Below are 19,871 nucleotides of genomic sequence, written 5' to 3'. Positions count from 1 at the left end.
TGCCACCTTGAGGTATTTCTACAAATAATAAAGATATAAACACATAATGCTGGTTAGAGAAATGTCACTAATGCATGTGTAATCAAGTTTTAGCTTCATAGTATTAAGTGAATCCAGCCCGTAATCGCTTATTCAGTAAAGTCCAAATCAAGTGATGTATACATCTAGTCACCATTATCCACCCCACCCCAAATTAAGGACTGGAAGACATTTTCGAGCCCTAAACCAAGTTCACCTATCCTGTTAAACCCTTTGTTTGAACTGTTTACTGTGTGATTTAAAACCCATGCAATCCTCCCATCATCCCCCATCAAGCTGGCCCATACGCATGTTTGGCGTATCTTTAGAGGCAATGGGGTAGAGCAAAAGTGTCCCAACTGACTACTGGAGAAATGAACAATAGTTCTTCATAGTTTAGTACGGTCCCACATAGAAACCGGTGCTCGTATTTGAAGCATTGTTTCTCTTAGACCAGGTGGGAAATCTAATGGCCCTCCAGATGTCCTTAAAATACAACTCAACCTGTCTCATTAGTGGCCATGTGGTTGAGGTTGCTGGGATCCGTAGTTTACCAAAAAGTAGAAATAAAGAGTAATTCTTACTTTAATCATGTATAGAAGCAAATAAAGGAGGCTGGGAATATTCACATGACATCAAACTTCTCTACTTGGTTAATGAGAATCCACTCCGAGCTTTATTTTCTTCAGCTCTTTATCTGTGGTTTGTGGTTTACTTCAACACCTCATTCAGGATATTAGTCATTTCTAGTCAACACGACGAGAGATTCAAAACATCCCAAATCAGCTATTCTGGGCTTGCAAATGACATTGATCCATAAAATAGCCAAATGAGCTAACTGCAAGAAATTTAACCAAGCTAATCCTGACCATACTTAAGTATTTGCAAGCTCGTGGCTTGATCGGGTTAAGGAGACTAGGTGAATAAAGATACGGCTAAATTTAGGGTTGAAATCTGGTTCCTGCTATACAGAACAATAGCACCTCTTATCTGGATAACAGGTTTGGCAGCAAACATGTCGGTGAGCCACGTCACTGGGATGACGGTGGTGTGCATTCCTAACTGCCTAGAGGGGTTTAGAAGTTGTGTGAACACACATGAAGGAGCAAACTGGTAATTTTTTTCATGGAATAGAGCATTTCCCAGGAGAGCTGATCCATACAAGAAAGACGCCGGGCCCTAAAAAGAGTGCAGGGAAAAACCACAAAGATGATAAGAGGCTTGGAGGCTAGACCATGATGATAAACGGCTAAGGGAACTAGATATTTGGGCTTAAAAAAGGCTTAGGGGAGACAAAATAAGTCTTCCAATACTTGTGTAGGAGGTTAGCACCCACCCCTTTCCTGGAAGAGTGAAATATTTTGGGAAATATTAAAAAGGCAGAATATTATGTTTCCCTGTATGAGAAATGGAGAAGCATGTTTTTAAAGACAGCAGCTCCCACCTTCCTGCCCCCACCCTTTTGTTAATGGGCCAGAGGCAGAAACTCAATCTTTGTCAATGGACCTCATCTGCAAGACAATGGGACCCATCTAGGACGAAACTCACCACATGACACCTGGGAAGATTTAATCAGCCAGCAAGGCTAGCTAAGACCCCCACCCCCTGGGAGTCTGACAACTAATCAGAATACTCTTTCTGGGCCCCAGGAAGTTCAAAGCCAGAGAGGGCATAAAACTAAGGGACTCAGAGCATCTCGGCCCCTTTTCTGTTCAGGAACTCAAGCCATGTGATCCTGTCCTCCATTAAACCATCTTTCCAAGCAGTCTCCATGTTTCCAGTGTCTTTTTCCCTGAGCAGAACCCAGAAGGATATTTCTTCCTACACTTGAATGGCTGCCACAGGGAAGAGGGGGATTTATTTTCCATAGCATCTGAGGGCAGGACAAGAAGCAATGGGTGGAAGCTCACCTGAGGGAGAACCAACCTGGAACTAAGGAGGAATTTCCTGACAGAACAATTAATCAGTGGAACAGTTTGCCTCTCAAGAGTTGTGGGTGCTCCATTGCTTGGAGGGTTTTCAAGAAGAGATTGGACAAGCAGAGGGTTGGACTAGAAGATGTCCAGGATCCCTTCCAGCCTGTGGTGGTTACGATTCATTATGAAGAATCGTAGAGTACTAGATGACTAGACTACTTCAAACAAAACACAATGTAGCTGACCTTTAATTAAGGGCTGAGGGGTCCAAAAAACTGGCCACCAAATTCATTGAAAACAGCCCCTCCCCCCCCCAAAGGCTTCCCAATCCTTTAAAATTAGGGTCTAGTTTTGGGCGGAGGGGGTGAAAACTTCAGATTGTATAATGAGGAAGAGAGGCTCGCTTGCAGAACTGAAGCACATTAACGTCTGATGAATCAGGTCTGGACATGTTTGAGTTTTCAGTTCCCCAAAGGAGTTATGTGAAAAGGTCTACAGGTAAATCTGAGCATCAAAAAATGTGTTATTATTGGGACATGAACCACAAACTCACAACAACCTGTGCAATGAGAACTCTCTTCAGCAAACTCAACCTTTCCTGTGAAGCTCCCTGATTCTGCAAGCCACCAGAACCCAAATTTCCATCTCATCCAGCTCCGTTTACATGCTCACAGAGGCCGAGGCCACCGAACTAGCTCTGGAGCTCCGGGTGTTCGCATGAGGAAGAGCAATGGTGCAGCAGGACACCCCCACGGTGCCTTCCAAAAGCTCCCCTTCCTCGGTCCATTCGTTCAGATCGGGGTTGAAGGCATGAATCGTCTTCTGGTATTTTTTCCCACTTTCGTTCCATCCCCCAACGAGGAGGATTTGCCCGCTGAGAGTAGCCACCCCTGCCATGCTCAGGCCGGTGGTCAAGGGAGCCATGAAGCTCCACTGGTTAGTGGAGGGGTTATAGCACTCCACTGGAATGACGTCGACCCTCTCCCCACGGGGGCCCAGCTGGCTACCCCCCAGAACATAGGCCCGGTTGGCCAACGTTGCAGCACAGTGCCAACCTCGAGGGCTGCTCAGCCAGCTACAGTCCCGCCAAGAATCCAGGGTAGGGTCGTAGCTGCAGACGGTCCGGGAGTAAGCATTGTTCACATAGCCTCCGGTCAGCAAGATCTTCCCGTCGATGACCACGCTGGCATGGCAGCAGCGTGGCAGCTCCATGTTGGCTTTGGGTTGCCAGCTGTTGGCCGAAGGGATGTAGCATTCGATAGAGACCAAGGTGCCTTTTGCGTTGCGGCCTCCGACGGCATAGAGGTGCCCATTGAAAGCACTGAGGCTGAAGTGAGTCCTTTTGTGGGTCATGTTAGCCAAGTGTAGCCAAGTGCCGAACCGTGGATCGTACCTGCGGAGAAAGAGAAGGATTGTTCTTGAGGATTTGGTGGTATCATTTGGGGACTTTAACCATGAGACTTGGCACAGGAGCCTGGCTTTAGGAGGAGAGCACTGATGCCAGAATTTGGAAGGGACGCAGCGCTAAAAAAGTCAATACAGAACAACTGTGTTGATGTGTGTTGTAATGCACCTGAAAAGGGGCTGAGCTTCAGTTGCATGGTTGAAGGCAGCCATTTGATTTGTCTTCCCTCCCAGACACATCTGGATGCAAAATATAAATTCAGCCCAATGCATTAGGAATCAGGAAAGCAAGGCACCAGAGTAGCATCAAGACTAGTGATTCTCAATCTTAGGAGGTTGAAGATGCGTGGACTTCAACTCCTATTGAAGCTATACTGGCTGGGGAATTCTGGGAACTGAAGTCTACACATCTTCAGTCGGCTAAGATTGAGAATCACTGTCTTGATCAGTGTTTCTCAATTGTGAGGACTTCAACTCTCACAATTCTCACCCATCACCCTGTTGGCTGTGGAATTCTGGGATTTGAAGTCCACACACTTGATAGTTGCCAACACTGGGGAACAGAGATCTAGGGCAAAGTTTCTTGTTTTAATCAATGCCTCACTAGAGGCCTTGAAAGATTTCTTTAACATATCTTTAAAATTCTCTGGGCTTTTAAAGTCAGAGCAAAGTCTATTCCAATGGCTATATTCAAATATTGTTTAAACCAGGGGTCAGCAACCTGTGGCTCTGGAGCCACATGTGGCTCTTTCATCCCTCTGCTGCGGCTCCCTGTTCCTGGTCAGCTCCACAATTGATTCACTTAATAACTGTGTTACTATCTTAACAACTGCAGTGATTCACTTAACAACTGTGACAAGAAAGGTCGTAAAATGGGGCAAAACTCATGCAGGTCTTAAAAGGAAGCATCAGAATATCGAGTCTCCTAACTTATAGCAGCAGTACTGTGTTTCCCCGAAAATAAGACCCTGTCTTATATTTTTTTGAACCCTGAAATAGGCGCTTGGCCTTATTATTTTGGGGCACATGGAGGAAACCAGAGGAAATGGCGGGGACCGGCTGTGCATGTGTTTAAATATTTTGGGGGAGGGCTTATTTTCAGGGTGGGCTTATTTTAGTGCATGGGCTCAAAAGCCCAATTGGACTTATTATCAGTTAATGTCTTATTTTAGGGGAAACAGGGTACCAGACCTGGAAAAAACACATTCTTGCTTGGAGATTGTTAGGAAAAGGCACTTCCAAAAGTAAACAGAATGACATAAGATGGAACAATGATCTGGCCCAGTATTCAATCAGCTTCCCATATTAAACCTCTTTTGCTGTTCCAAAAGATCTCACTTTTGTATTTTTATTACCTGCATAAATTGCTAATGGCATGTTTTGCTTGGTTCCGGGCGTCGTTTTGATCTTCACCGCCTGCCACATAAAGGAAGCTGTCCATGACGGCAACACATTGGTTGAAGCATTTGGTGGGCATCTCCGTCAGCTTATTCCAGTTCCCTTCTTGATCTCTGTAGCTCACATCTTTGCTGAGGGCCTTCTCCGCAGAACATGGCCGGCCACCAACTGTCAACAGCACCTTCTGGCTTCCTCGAATTTTGGTTCTTCGGGACTGAAGCTCATTTTGCTGATAAGGAAGCAAATGGTAATTCATGGCATCTACCAGAAGTCTGTGACATTCTGGGTTCTGCATCATACATGGAACAGGTTGGACATAATTGATCAAGTCATGAGCCGGGATCGTGCCGAACCGCACGTTCTTCAGGAGATCTGCCCCATACTTGATCCTCTTGGCATCAAACTCAAGCCATTTCATGGCAATCTGGAAGACCGTCACCTCACTAGGGAACTCCAGATTGTCATCCATCAGCAATTCGTTCAAATGTTCAAAGGTGAGTTTCAAAAACTGCTCGGTATCCGAGAACTCTAGGAAATGTTCCCGGATGAACCTCCTGGCAGCATCTTTAATCCGACCGAGATTGTATGTGTCTGCCATATTGGCAATATACATCCAGTTTTCCACATTCATCTCCTGGATGAGGAAATCCGAGCACATGTTGAGCAGCGCATACATCTGCAGGTGGCTGGCAGTGGAAATGGTGCTGCCGATGGTGTACAGGGAAAGACTCAACTTTCCCGTGTACGCGTAGGAGATGATGGTGGCCAGGCCCAAGGAGGAGATGTCACCGAGGACCACTTGCTGAAGGTTGGGGTCCTTTTTCAGCTGGTTTTTGAAATATTCACTGCAGGAGGACATCACCAGTTTATGAACTCTGAACGATTTGGTTTTGGTAGCAATTGTGAGATCGCAAAGGAAGCGCTCCTGCTGCAGGGAGCTCATCTCCATCAGCATGTTGGTGCCATGGCTAGGATTGGTAACTTCCGTGGCAGTGCAAAGGAAGCCATCAGAACCGTTTTCAAACAAACTGTCCAGTTGATGATGTTGGTCAATGTCAAGAGAAGGATCTTCGGCTAAGGTGACATTAACAGGAGTGTCTCTCTTCGCCGGCTTGCTCTTTTTGGAGCTTTTCTTCTTGGGGGCCATTGGGGCGAAGGGTGGCCTGTGAGATGATATCAAGAAGCTGCTTGGTCAAGGAAGACACATCCTACCTGGCCTATGCCAGCCTTCTCCAACCTGCACCCTGCAAGAGTGGTTTATTAATGACAATATTATTGTGCATTTTCATAAACAAAAATCAAAGCAGAACATAGAGTTAAGTGTTGATAGCTACCTTTAAGGCTCTTTGCAGCCTGGGTCCAAGTTACTTGAAGGACTGGCTCATGCCATTACCCTGCCCCAGCTGTGCTGGCAGAGGAGACATGCTGTGGGCCCCATTGGCAAGGGAATTCTGGCAAGGTGGGGTCCAGGAGAAGGGCCTTCTCTGCCTTTGCACCTACCTTCTTGAACAGGGGTCTCCAGCCTTGGCAACTTTAAGACTTGTGGACTTCCAACTCCCAGAATTCTAGGAGTTGAAGTCCACAAGTCTTAAAGTTGCCAAGATTGGAGACCCCTGCTCTGGAATACCTCCCATCCCCCCCAAGTGAGGTCAGCTCCAACCCACCTGACCATCCATAAGAGCTTAAAGACCTGAGTAGGCCAGTTGGCTTGGGGCTCCAAGGGAAGGGCTGAGAGTTGGGTTTCAGCAGGTTCTGACCAGTTCTGGAGAATCAGTAGCGGAAATTTTGAGTAGTTCGGAGAACCGGTAAACACCACCTCTGGCTGGCCCCGCCCCCATCTATTCTCTGCCTCCTGAGTCTCAGCTGATTGGGAGGAAATAGGGATTTTGCAGTATCCTTTCCCTGCCATGCCCACCAAGTCACACCCACCAAGCCAAGCCACGCCCACCAGGGCACACCCACAGAACCTGTAGTAAAAGAATTTGAATCCCACCACTGGAGGGGCTTCATCTTGGGGATGGTTGATAGATTAGCCAGAAACCCCAGCTCTTCCCTCTCTCATCATATTCCTTCTCCCTATCTTTTTAGCTAGGCTAATTTTATAGTTTTGTATTTATGCTATTATATATTATACACTTTTATCTTTTAATTTTGTAAGACACCCAGAATTACCATGTGGCAAGATAGGCAGCTAATAAATTAAACAAGCAAGGTGGACATTTACAAAAATAAGAGATTCCTTAAAGAGAATTCGGTCTTGAGCTGCTCAGGATCTTATGAGTTAATTTCACAACCCAGCAGCAACTTGGCAATTAATTGGCAGCTACACAGCTGCTGAATGCATGCACTAATGTCCTCCTCTGACAGTGGCACCCAGAATTTCCAGCCTTCCTATTCAAACCTGGGAATTTTGAGACAGGAAGTCTTGTACCAAACATCTGGAGTGGGAAGTGGAAAAGGCTATCTATATTAAATTTTTGAATCTGGGAAAGAATTGTCACAACATATCATTTTTTGCTTGCTTTTGGTTCAGTTCAGAAGAGGTGCTTCATAACATACAGGAGTATGAATGCAGCATCTCTCCATCTTATTAAAACAGCCATGTCTACTTTCAGTGTCCTTTTTAAATGCACTCCCCCATTGATAATCAGCAAAGTTTGCACATTGCATGTACTCTTATCCTGGTTAACTGAACCACAAATCAGTGTTCACATTAATCCAAAATTCACAAAAATCTGGGAATGTTATATAATACACTAGTTATCTAATATGGTTTGCACCTATTAATGCAAACCAGCTGTGATGATAGTAGTCAAGACCTTGAAAAAAGGGAGAAGAAATGCTGCCAAGGGAACCATCAGATAAGAGACACCATAGCCCAGCGGTCACCAACTGGTGGTCTGTGGACCATTGGCAGTCCGCAAGAAAATTTTGGTGGTCCACAGAAAAATTATTTGCATTTTTTATATTGCATTAGATCAGGGGTCCTCAAACTATCCCCTTGGGTCAGATACATGCAATGAATGCTTGTGTTAGTGCAGAGAGTCTCCTGCATCAGGGTCTTTTTATGCAGATCGGAGGGGGGCAGAAATTCCAACTTGGGGTCTGCCTCAGCTTTCTGGTGTGGGGCTTTGGGCGAAGGCTGGAGGGAAGCGCTGCTGGTGGCGAAGAGTGGAGGGCCTCGTTCCAGTGGGACTGCATCATGGCCTGGAAATGGCTGACCATCTCAGCCCGCTGAGCCTCCAGGTGCTGGTATCTGGCCTTGCACTCCCACAGGTCTTTCCTCTGCTTGGAAAGACTATGCTGGTAGTCCTCAGTTGAGGTGCTTCTGCTGAGCCTCCTTCTCATTCAGATCCAATTTGAACTGAGCTGTTTTGCCAACTCTTTCTTGTAGTGGCTGCTTAGCTCCAACAACTGCGTCCTGTTGGGGCTCTAAGAAGCCCGGATAGGCAGGCGAGGAGTGCCCGGGAGAGGAGGGGCGAGTAGAGACCGGCGAGGCACCCCTCGATATGAGTGACATCGAGTTGGCCATGCCCACCCAGTCACATGACCACCTAGCTACTTCCACCCAGTCGGTCATTAAGAAATCATATTAGTTACCAGCTGCCTGCAATTACTGCAAGTTCAAATCTCACCAGGCTCAAGGGTGACTCAGCCTTCCATCCTTTCGAGGTAGGTAAAATGAGGACCCGGATTGTGGGGGCAATAACCTGACTTTGTATAAAAAAGAACACTGCTTGGGTGGTGGCGAAAGCCCTATTAACCAGGTATATACAAAAGTATGAAGGCTATTGCTTAACGCATTGTAAACCGCCCTGAGTCTCCAGAGAAGGGCGGCATATAAATTGAACCAATAAATATAAATTGAACCAATAAATATAAATTGAACCAATAAATAGTGGTCTACGGGATTTAAAATTATGAATTTAATGGTCCCTGAGGTCCAAAAGGTTGGTGACCCCTTCCATAGCCTGCCTCTGGATAGTGGGTGGGATAAGAGCCTCTCCCTTGTTTCTCTGACAGTAAATAAGATAACAGCAGAATTGTATTTTTTAGACTTCCAAGATCCTGTTGATGTAGCTTTCCAATAAAGTAGAATTACCGGTCATGTTTCCTGCCTGCTCTACCTGGGAAGGCTGATACCGGCTGGGTTTATCTCAGTCTTCTACGTCTTGGACAAGCTGCATTTGGTCCCAAACAAAGCATGTCGGGAATCCTGCCTTCTACAGAGGAACATTGGCCTGATGGCGTCCCCAGCTGTTCATGTCCTCCTCCCCTCCTGAGCAAAGGGGATGAGATTGCTGAGCTACTGGGTAACAGACCTGTTTGTAGCAGGACAGAAATAGCCAAGTAGCTGGGGCCTCACATTCCCCACCTCCGAGCTAGACATAAAGATCAAGTTTCTGGAAGGTTAAGCAATCCGTCATTCTTAGAATAGGATGGGGTGGATGAAAGGACAAGAAGTAAATCCCTGTTGCCTTTCCAGGCCAGGATTGCCAATGTTTGCTACTTTTCTTTGCAGCTATGTCTTTAAGACAGTGTTTCTCAACCTTGGTAGCTTGAAGAGGGTGGACTTCAATTCCCAGAATCCCCCAGCCAGCAGCGCTGGCTGGGGGATTCTGGGAGTTGAAGTCCACCCATCTTCAAGCTACCAAGGTTGAGAAACACTGCTTTAAGGGAAAGGTGAGGCACAGGCATTGGCAGGTGTTAATATTTATCACTCCCTCCAGATATGCAGAATGGAGCTTCCCTCTGCTGCTAGAAGGATAGACTGCACCCATGGCCGGGTAGGAAGGTGTTTGGTCCCAGGTATTGTGAAGGTGTCAGTCTTGGCTTTGATTTGCCCGAGGCAAAACACACTTCTTTGATGAAACCCAGATTGGGATAATGACATAGAATTTAGTTGGGGCCACCCTTGAAGACTGTTGGAAGGCTACACCTGGGTTTTCAACTCTAATTGCCAGAAGCTATTTGTTCAGGCCATGTGACTGTGGTAGTATTTAGCAGGCATTTCAACGGGCTCTGTTGAAATTTGGGAAAGGTGGAAGATCTCTAGTTCCTAGGAGGGTTTGGTAAGAGCTGCTTGGTATCTCACCACCATCTGAAATGGGTTTTGTGAGCCTTTCTGTACTTTTCCACATGGGAGCCTGTTCTGGTTTCTCTCCTGCCTAAAACACCTTTTTTTTTTTTATTTTGTTTGAATAATGCTGCTTTTTCTTTTTGAAATGAGTTAATGGTCAATCGGTTTTGTAAAACTTGAGTTTTATAGCATTTAGTAATTTTATTTAAGAGTTGATAATTGCTCTTTCTGGGATTATATAGACTGAACCACAAGCAAGCCAAGTTAGTTTTGAATCAGGGTGTACAAACACAGTTTTGAGTAAGCCATGGTTTAGTTAACTCTGGATAAGTCTACGGGGTAAATGCAGTTTCTATTTAAATATGGATGCTGTGAGAGACGCCGGTATTTTCTCTGAGAGCATACGATAAATTACAGTAGCTCTTTCCATTTCTACCTAATAGTATGACCTGAAAAATACACTGTAATATACAGAGAGCCATAATCCATAGTTAACAAACCTGGATGGCTCAATTTGCATAATGCCAAAAGAAACATGGTATAATATAATGGACCAGAATGGTTATACAACCTCGAAACTTGACACTAAGATACAATGGTTGCATTTGTATTCTGTGCTAAAGTTGGTTAGTTTTAATGTTGGTTAGAGGCAGTAGAGGGGTTGGTGAACCCAAGTGTGAGCAGTTCAATATTATGTAAATATAGAAAACTGAATAATAATGGCTAAGCTGAAAACACTTGTGGATGGGTTTAAGTGGGTTGATCTATGATGCTATCGAAATTTATTTTGTGTGAACCCAAGCACATTGAAGTCAAAAGTGTTTTGATAAGGATAAAATTGCTAAATTGCAATTTTTAAACAATTAAGCGTAGAAAAATAATTGTAGCACAATGAATTAGATTTGGTTTTTGTTCTGGTCTTGGAAGCATGCTGGAATCGAAGCTACGTTATGTTTTCAAGAGCCCATGAAGGTATATTTATTTCCAGATAAATGAATATATTCTGTATGTGTACCATCAGCATATCTTAGTAGTAAGCTGAACAAACCCTTGTAACATTTAAGTCTTCAAAACCTGGTAAATATAATAAGAGAGCCTGTGTGTGCACAACTGCCTTTCTTAGGAAAACCTGAACTTTCTGCTTCTTTGATCTGGTTTTATCATATAATTATTTGGTAGGCATTGGAAACTCTGCGAAGGGATTGGGGTGGGGATAGCTGCTAAATACCTTCATGAAAGTCTACTTCAGGCTAGATCCCAGCATGATTATAAGACCCAGAGCAAAAACTAAATCTGATGTAATTCAGCGTGTTATAACATTTGTCATAACCTTAATATTTATTACCACTGCAGCTTGTTCAAAAATGGTAATTTAGCAGTAACTTTAGGAAAGCTTCGTTTGGTAATGAAGGTAACCCTTCACCCCTGGATCAAGGAGGAACAAACATGTCCATCTTAAACAAGCAGAGTGGATAGCCCCACATTTTTGCTCAGTATTGGCACTTCACTAAGCTGAAATCCATTTGATTTTGGTTTTTAGAGTGATGGGTGAAACCAATCAATGTAGCTTTTTCAATAGACCATCATTAAAGCACAGATGAGTATAATGTGTGAAGGGCACAACGTGTGAATTCAACCACAGCAATTCCTGGTGGAAAAGATGCTTAGTGTAAGTTCATGCCCAACTAACACACACAAACTCTGTGTTCCACCAACAAAACATGGGAGAAAGACAGGCTGTGTTCCAGTGGTGAAATCCCAATTTTTTTACTACCGGTTCTGTGGGCGTGGCTTGGGCGTGGTGTGGCTTGGTGGGCGTGGTGTGGCTTGGTGGGTGTGGCAGGGGAAGGATACTGCAACATCTCCATTCCCACCCCACTCCAGAGGGAAGGATATTGCAAAATCTCCATTCCCACTCCACTCTGGGGCCAGCTGGAGGTGGTATTTACCGGTTCTCCGAACTACTCAAAATTTCCGTTACCGGTTCTCCAGAACCTGTCAGAATCTGCTGGATTTCACCCCTGCTGTGTTCTTGTAACACACAAGGCTGAAATATGAATGAGCTACTGAATTATCAACCTTAGTTGGTAATGTACACTGAACCACACGAAGACACTGAATTGGCTGACTTCACACCACATTGCCATAATCGAGCATTATTTTAATAAGTGCATTGTGTAAATCTTGTCTCTACAGGTAGTCCTCGACTTGCAACCTTTCATTTAATGACCATTCGAAGTTACAACACTGAAAAAAAAGTCATTTATGACCAGTTCTCACACTTATGACCATTGCAGCATTCCCCACAATCATGTGATCAAACTTTGGGTGTTTGGCAACTACCGTGGTTGCAGTGTCCCCTGGATCCTGGGAATGTCATTTGCAGTCTTTGTAGGGAGCTTCTGACAAGCAAAGTCAATGGGGGAAACGAAATTCACTTAACGGCCACATGTTTCACTTAACAACACTAGTGATTTGCTTAACCCTGGCAAATAAGGTAAAATAGGGCACGGCTCACTTAACCAACTGCCTTGCTTAGCAATGGAAATTTTGGGCTCGATTGTGGTTATAAGTTGAGGACTACTTATAACAGTGATGGCGAATCAAAACCGGGGGTCGTACAGGGGGTTGCGTGCATGTGTGCCCACACCCATAATTCAATGTGCCCTGCCCCGCCGTGCATGTGTACAGGGCCCCGCGCTTCCCCCACTTTTGGCACACGATGGCACAGTGGGCCCAGTAGACCTGTTTTTTGCCCTCCTCAGGCTACAGAGGCTTTCTTGGAGCCTGGGGAGGGTGAAAACTGCCTTCCCTACACATACTTTGGAGGCCGGAAACAGCCTGTTTCCCGACTTCCAGTGGGCCCGGAAGGCCTGAAAATCAGCTGTGCGCACCAGAGTTGAACTAGGGCAACACTTGCGTGCCACCGATATGACTCCGCGTGCCACAAGTAGCACTTGTGGCACGCGTGTCATAGGTTCGCCATCATGGACCTATAATTTTAAACTATGAATTTCTGTAAGGGCTAATTTGTGGGCATCAAGTATCCTGCTCCTCACCAAATGTGTAGGCTATATATTAAGGTGGAGATATACAGGAAGTCCTCAACTTACAACAGTTCATTTAGCGATCGGTCAAAATTCCAAAGTCACTGAAAAATGTGAGTTATGACCATTTTTCAAAGTTACGACCTTTGCAGCATTCCTGTGATCATGTGATCAAAATTCAGACGCTTGGCCACTGGTTATGACCATTGCGGTGTCCCAAGGTCATATGATCCCCTTTTGCGACCTCCTGATGAGCAAAATCTATGGGGAAGCCAGATTCACTTAACAACCGGGTTACTGACTTACAGTATCAACTGCAGTGATTCACTTAACAACTGTGGCAAGAAAGGTCGTAAATTGGGGCAAAATTCACCTGAGTCCTTCGGGAGTAGGGCGGTATACAAATCAAATACAAATCAAATAAACTAAACTAAACTAAAATTTTTAAATTTTTGATTTTATTGATTCTGGGTTTTAAATTGGGAACTTTTCGATTTTGCAGATCTGGGATTTTAAATTGGAAATGCCGATGATTTATTTTTAGTTTTTTCTTAACTTTTGTATTATATGTGTTTTAAGTTTGGCTGTTCACCACCCTGAGTCCCCTTGGGGAGAAGGGCGGTATACAAGTTGAATTAATAAATAAATAATAAATAAACTAAACCTAAATGTCTCACTTAGCAACAGAAATGTTGGGCTCAATTATGGTCATAAATTGAGGACTACCTTAAGGTGCAAATGTAGTAGCCTACAAAAATAAATGTTCTTATGGAGCACCTTTCTCCAGGATGGTGCCCTCCAGGCTGGAACTCCTAATTGCCTACTCATATTTGGGGAGTGATAGTTCCAGTCTACCCACTCAACCCCCAAAAGAAGGCATCGAATTGGAAAAGCTGTTATCAGCCAAGGTTCTGTCCTTCATCGTTCTTCCTCAGCTAGCAAAATGGCATATTTGGAAAAGGAGAGGTAACTTTTGTTTAACAAGGTAGGGTTTGTCTTGAATTCCAGCCAATGATTTTTGAAAACAAGCAATTCTAAGTCTCATTAAATCCAGGTGTCCCATATGTAGTGCTGGGTTTCAAAATTTTTTACTACCAGTTCTGTGGGCGTGGCTTAGTGGGTGTGATATGGCTTGATGGGCATGGCTTGGGCATGGCAGGGGAAGGATACTGCAAAATCCCCATTTCCTCCCAATCAGCTGGGATTTGGGAGGCAGAGAATAGATGGGGGGCGGGGCCAGTCAGAATTTTTACTACCGGTTCTCCGAACTACTCAAAATTTCCACTACCGGTTCTCCAGAAATGGTCAGAACCTGCTGAAACCCACCTCTGCCCATATGGAGTCTATTTAGGTTACTATCCTATATGTAGCTAAGAGGAAGGCTGTCTAAATTCCACGGGGGTTATTTTGGAGAAAATAGGAGTAGGATTATGCTCTAAGTTTGCACCCTAGCTTTCAATTATTCTAGCTGCACCATCTCTACCAGCAGCGCAAACAATTAATGAAGATTAACTACTGTACAGATCATTGCAAATATTCATGCACTTGTATATATTTGTGTATTTAGTAAAATGGCATAATGTATAAATACTATATTATGCATAGGCTCAGTTCTGGTAGATTATACTCCATAACTTTTGAAGAAGATTCTTCCAGCATTGAATTGATTCAAGGTATGTAACAAGAAATACACATTGGGGCTGAAATGAACTGCATACCAGTATAGGTAGTCCTTGACTTACAACAGTTCATTTAGTGACCATTCAAAGTCACAACCGCCCTGAAAAAAGTGACTTATGACCATTTCTCACACTTACAACCGTTGCAACATCCCCATGGTTACTTGATCAAAATCTGGGTGCTTGGCAACTGGTTCATATTTATGACGTCTCACTTAGCAACATATATTTTGGGCTCAATTGTCGCAACTCAAGGACTACCTATACTGGGGATCCTCACATTTATTCTGTGCATGCACCAGAATTATCAAGCAGCATTTAAGAATTCTACATTACATGTAATTGCTGCTTTCTATGCTCACATTGTAGGTAAGTAACTTGCTAAATTATTCACTCTTAAATACGGTATCTCTCTTTGTTCTTCACCCCTTTTTTTTTAATTAACAAAATTTAATTTCTCAAATTAGATTAAAGAGTTTTATGCAGATTTTTTTTTTGGAAGGGACAATCTTTTTGGTCAAATCCACAAGCTAAACTTTTAAAGTGCAGGCTCAAGATCACCTACCCCCTCCCTCTTTCGTGGAATAGTGATCTGCGTCAACGGATACCAAGAACTGCTAAGTGATACTTTAGCTTCACAAGAGATGAAGTTAGATCAGGCCAAGATCTGCATACTGTAATCTAGGATATGTTGTAAGCAGCCTGGCCATTTTCAAGTCTGGCGTGATTGACCAGAAATTAACCCCTAGTTGAGTCAATTTCTAGATTTGCATTCCCCTCTGCCCACCTGTGGATAAACCACACTCTCACCACCCCTATTCTCCAAAATATATTTTGTTTTGTCTCTGGAGAGATGACTTGTGTGTCTATTGTGAAAAATATACAGGGGCTTTTAAAAGACTTTTCTATAGTCTATTCAAAAGTCTATAATGTATATGTGTATGTGTATATATATATATGTGTGTGTGTGTGTGTGTGTGTGTGTGTGTGTGTGTGTGTGTATATATATATATATATATATATATATATATATATATATATATATACACATACATACATACATACATACACACACACACATACATGTAAAGAAAGAAGCAGACATTCTGCGAGCTCCGGAACTTAAAATTTTAAAATAATTAAAAAAAATTATTCTACTAAGCTTTCGTCAGCCATCTGCTGATATCGTCAGAGTATTAAACTACCATTACAGAGATCTCTGCCTTTATATGCCATTAATCAATTTGGCCATAGTGCCAAATATATATACAGTATTCATGTATATATAAATCAGTGGTTCTCAACCTTCCTAATGTCCTGACCCTTTAATACAGTTCCTCATGTTGTGGTGACCCCCAACCATAAAATTATTCCTAAAACCATTGAAAATATGTGTTTTCTGATGGTCTTAGGTGACCCCCTGTGAAAGGGGTTACGACCCACAGGTTGAGAACCATTGATATAGATAAAGATGTATAGATATACATACAAACACCATCGAGAGAAAAGTGTGGGGTTTCAGCCATGACATTTAAGTTCTGACATGTACTTTTCTCTTTTTTAGACCTTCACAACGGAGACCTCTTTCACAGAACGACTTCTGTTACCTGCTCAGTAACAGCTCAAGAGTCCTGGAAGCCCCCTCCCGACACCCAGCAAAAAAAAAAGAATATGGAAAAAAGAGCATCTGGATTCATTCATCAGCTGGGCTCAGAACCTCCACTGTCTTTGAACTTACCTGGAAATGGGAGGGATGACCCAGCAGAGGGAAAAGATCTGATGCCCGTCTGCTCCACGCGCTGGATGACCCTTCTGGCTCCAGCAGAAGCCCTGAAATGTGGCAATGCTCCTGCCCCTCCTCCCTTTTTTCCTAATTCAGCCTGGCCAGCTGACCGTCCTTCTCATATCGCCCTGTTCCCCTGGCTGGATGTTTGTGATGCAGGGAGATGCCTAATAAGGCTGGAAAGAGAGGGGAGCCAAGCGTCCCCTTCGGCTTCCAGAATCCAAAAGGCTCTGATCTGCTCTAGGCTGAACTAACCGATGGAAGGGAAGGAAGGAGGATAACCTTTGCAGAAGGAACTGCTTCCCTTCTCATTTCCAGCATCTGCTCTCCAGGAGCCTGAGGCCAGCTAATTTTCTAGTGCTTATCCCCAACCCTCTTTATTTGCTAAAAGACAAGAGTTTCTCAGAGTTTCTCAACCTCAGCAACTTGAAGATAACACAATAACAGAGTTGGAAGGGACCTTGTAGGTTATCTAGTCCAACCCCACCCACTCCACCCCACCCAAGCAGGAGACCCTACATCATTTCTGACAGATGGCAGCCCAGTCTCTTCTTGAAAGCTTTCAGAGATGAAGCTCCCACAACTTCTGAAGGCAAGCTGTTAAGATGGGTGGATTCCAACTCTCAGAATTTCCCGGCCAGCTGTGCTGACTGGAGAATTCTGGGAGTTGAAGTCCTCCCATCTTCAAGTTGTTGAGGTTGACAAACACCGCTCTACATAAATGCATGGATGTCTATGCACCTGCACAAAGTTTTTATTGTTTCAACATCTCTTCTTCTTTTTTTTTTTGGGAGAGTCCATTCAGCTATGACTTTCTCAGTTTTTGACTTCATCTGCAGGACCATGAGTAACTTTACAGAGCTGTTGTAAGGCATTCTAAGTGTATCAGTGTAGTATATGTATCTCTGAAATTATTCTGGGGATTGCAGAATAGGCTCTCGATCAGAGATCCCAACTTGCCCCAAATACTGTATTATCTGAGCATGCGTGGAGCAAAACATCCAAGTTCCGTTTCCTATGGACAAGACGGTGCTAATTGTCCAGAACTATCCTTACCATTAGCAAGGAACACTGCATGCGGCATAGGTACAGCAAAAGCTGGTCATCAGTTTTACACCGCCTTTGTATTACTAAACATCTTATAAAAGCATTGGATCAAAGCCATCGTGGGCAACAGAAGTTAATGTCTGTGGGTTCCTGTACATCTTATGTATTGTATCAAATGACTTTAATTTCTTTGTGCTTTGCATATTGCTGTTGACCTAGAAAACGGGTAGCACAATTGATGTGCATGTATGCTGCTTGTAAAGATTTAGTGCCTTTGTCTTATAGCGGCCACAAAGCAATGTGGCAAAATCTGAAAGCTGCTTTGTACTGTCAATTTCAGGCTGTGTAGGGCGTGATTTTTTTTTAATTTTTTTTTTTGAATGAAGTCGTCTTTCTAGATTCCCTATGCAGAGGGGGAAAAAATGCATCAAGTTCAGTGAAAAGATCCAGATAGAACAGAATTGTTTATTAACTCTCATAACTTAACAAGTTCCTTCAGTGTACAGGTAGTCCTTGACTTACGACCACAACTGAGCCCAAAATTTCCGTTGCTAAGTAAAACGGGTGCTTTGCGAGTACATACACATGCAGTTGTTCAATGAATGTTGAACCCGTCTTACGACCTTTCTTGCCACAGTGAAGTGAATCACTGCAGATGCGAAGTTAGTAACACGGTTTTTAAGTGAATCTGACTTCCCCATTGACTTGACTTGTCAGATTGTCACAAAAGGGGATCACATGACCCCGGGGACATTTGCAGCCGTCATAAATATAAGTCGGTTGCCAAGCGGTTCAATTTTGATCACATGATCATGGGGATGCTGCAACGGTCGTGTGAAAAATGGCCACAAATCGCTTCTTGTCTTTTCTCTTCACACAGCCTGAAAAGAGACCATGAAAATATTAATCTATTGTGTTTCCCTGAAAATAAGACCCTGTCTTGTATTTTTTGGAACCCTGAAATAAGCGCTTAGCCTTATTGCCATGCACTCAAAAACCCGATTGGGCTTATTATCAGGGAATGTTTTATTTTGGGGAAAACAGGGTAGGAGATCTCTTATTGATCAGAATTGGCATCCAACTCTCAAAGAGCCCTGTTTTGGATCAAGGGGTACACACTACATCTTGCAGCAGTGAACACCCCAAATTGACTTTTCATCACACCAGTCTGAGGAGAATAGCTCGTCTGTGCTATTCTTTGTTAAATTCTAAGCTTGTGTGTATATTCTTGGTGGGAGACTATTTTGCACAAATGTTTCTCTGAACAGGGAGTTAAAATCCAAAGAGTGGGTGTTTTTTGTCTGGGTGCTTTGTGAGTACAAACATGGGATTTGAGATTGGAGCCCAGCCATCATCCTTGCCGTGTTCTCAATTTACTGGATCCCCTCCCCATATTTTCCATTTAGCCTCCCTAGCTGTTTCTATAGGAAGAGACAAAGGCACTCTCTCAACCAGGGCTGCTATACTGTGAATGGATATTCTTCCCCATCTCATGGCATGTATTTTCGGAGAGCTTCTACAAGGTGTTTTCAATTCTTCAGGTGTGCCTCTCAAACCTGAGTCATTTTAGGACTCCTCCAGAGATGCTCCTAAGAATGGATTTATACAGAAAAAAATAGCAAATATTGTAATCCAATAAATACACACTACTACCCCCAGAAATGGATTCCATAATATTCTCAGCATCCATTTTGTGGATTATGTGAGACAATACTGGGCAATAGGATCTTGTGACATCCTGGCCTAGCTCATGTTACACATGCAAACCAGTCAATTGTGGCTTGTTTGTTAAAACATAGTAAAAAAACCCACAGCTGACCTGGATTCAAAGAACAAATTTAGTCTGAGCCTGCAGTGCATTGCTTTTTGATTGGGAAATTAAAAGTGCACAAATCATAACTGCTGGTCTCTAGCATAGACTATAAAACCTGCTATTTGGGGTTGAAAACCATGGTTTATGTGTTATGTGCTATGTAAATTGAGCCAGGAGTACTTTTATTCAACAAACTCTTGCTTGCTATGTTGCATGAAGTACAGTTCTGTATGGACATTTGTAAACTGCTCTTTTTAAGGCGAGTCTCAATCTTGATAACTTTTAAGATAAATGGACTTCAATTCCCAAAATCCCCCAGCCAGCAATGGATGGCTGGGGAATTTTGGGAGTTGTAGTCCATATAAAAAAGTTGCCTAGACTGAGCAATAACCGCTTCAAATTCTCTAATTTGTAAATGTGCTTCAAGAAGCAGCGATAATGGTTTCTTTAAATTCTGTAAACTGGATTCCTGTTGCTGGGAAGGAATATATGTGATTCAAAGCATTTTGTGTGAATGTCAGATAATCTGTGGTCATGCTTAAATCCTTATCCAGCTTTCTCCAATATGATGAGCCAGCCCAGATGGATGATAGCCTCCATAAAGGCCAAAAAAAAAAAAGCCTCACACTGGTAATGAAGACCTTATTTGAACTCTTTGGGCAATAATACTGGAAAATCGGTGAAAA

General features: G+C 43.4%; 1 protein-coding gene across 1 annotated transcript; it reads right to left on the bottom strand.

The window, feature by feature from the left end:
- Window positions 1–585: 585 nt before the first annotated feature.
- On the bottom strand, window positions 586–16,916 carry LOC117663500 (kelch-like protein 31). Its single transcript, XM_087876080.1, has 3 exons — window positions 16,281–16,916; window positions 4,694–5,980; window positions 586–3,327 (listed from the first exon to the last, which is right to left on the bottom strand). Exons 2-3 carry the CDS (start codon window positions 5,881–5,883, stop codon window positions 2,595–2,597), a joined length of 1,923 nt encoding a protein of 640 aa, XP_087732206.1. The 5' UTR covers window positions 5,884–5,980; window positions 16,281–16,916; the 3' UTR covers window positions 586–2,594.
- Between the last annotated feature and the right edge of the window lie 2,955 nt (window positions 16,917–19,871).

The sequence above is a fragment of the Pantherophis guttatus genome, chromosome 10, assembly GCF_059756535.1.
Source record: "Pantherophis guttatus breed Tessera chromosome 10, ASM5975653v1, whole genome shotgun sequence".
Lineage (NCBI taxonomy): Eukaryota > Metazoa > Chordata > Lepidosauria > Squamata > Colubridae > Pantherophis > Pantherophis guttatus.
This window is presented reverse-complemented; position numbering and strand designations above follow the sequence as displayed.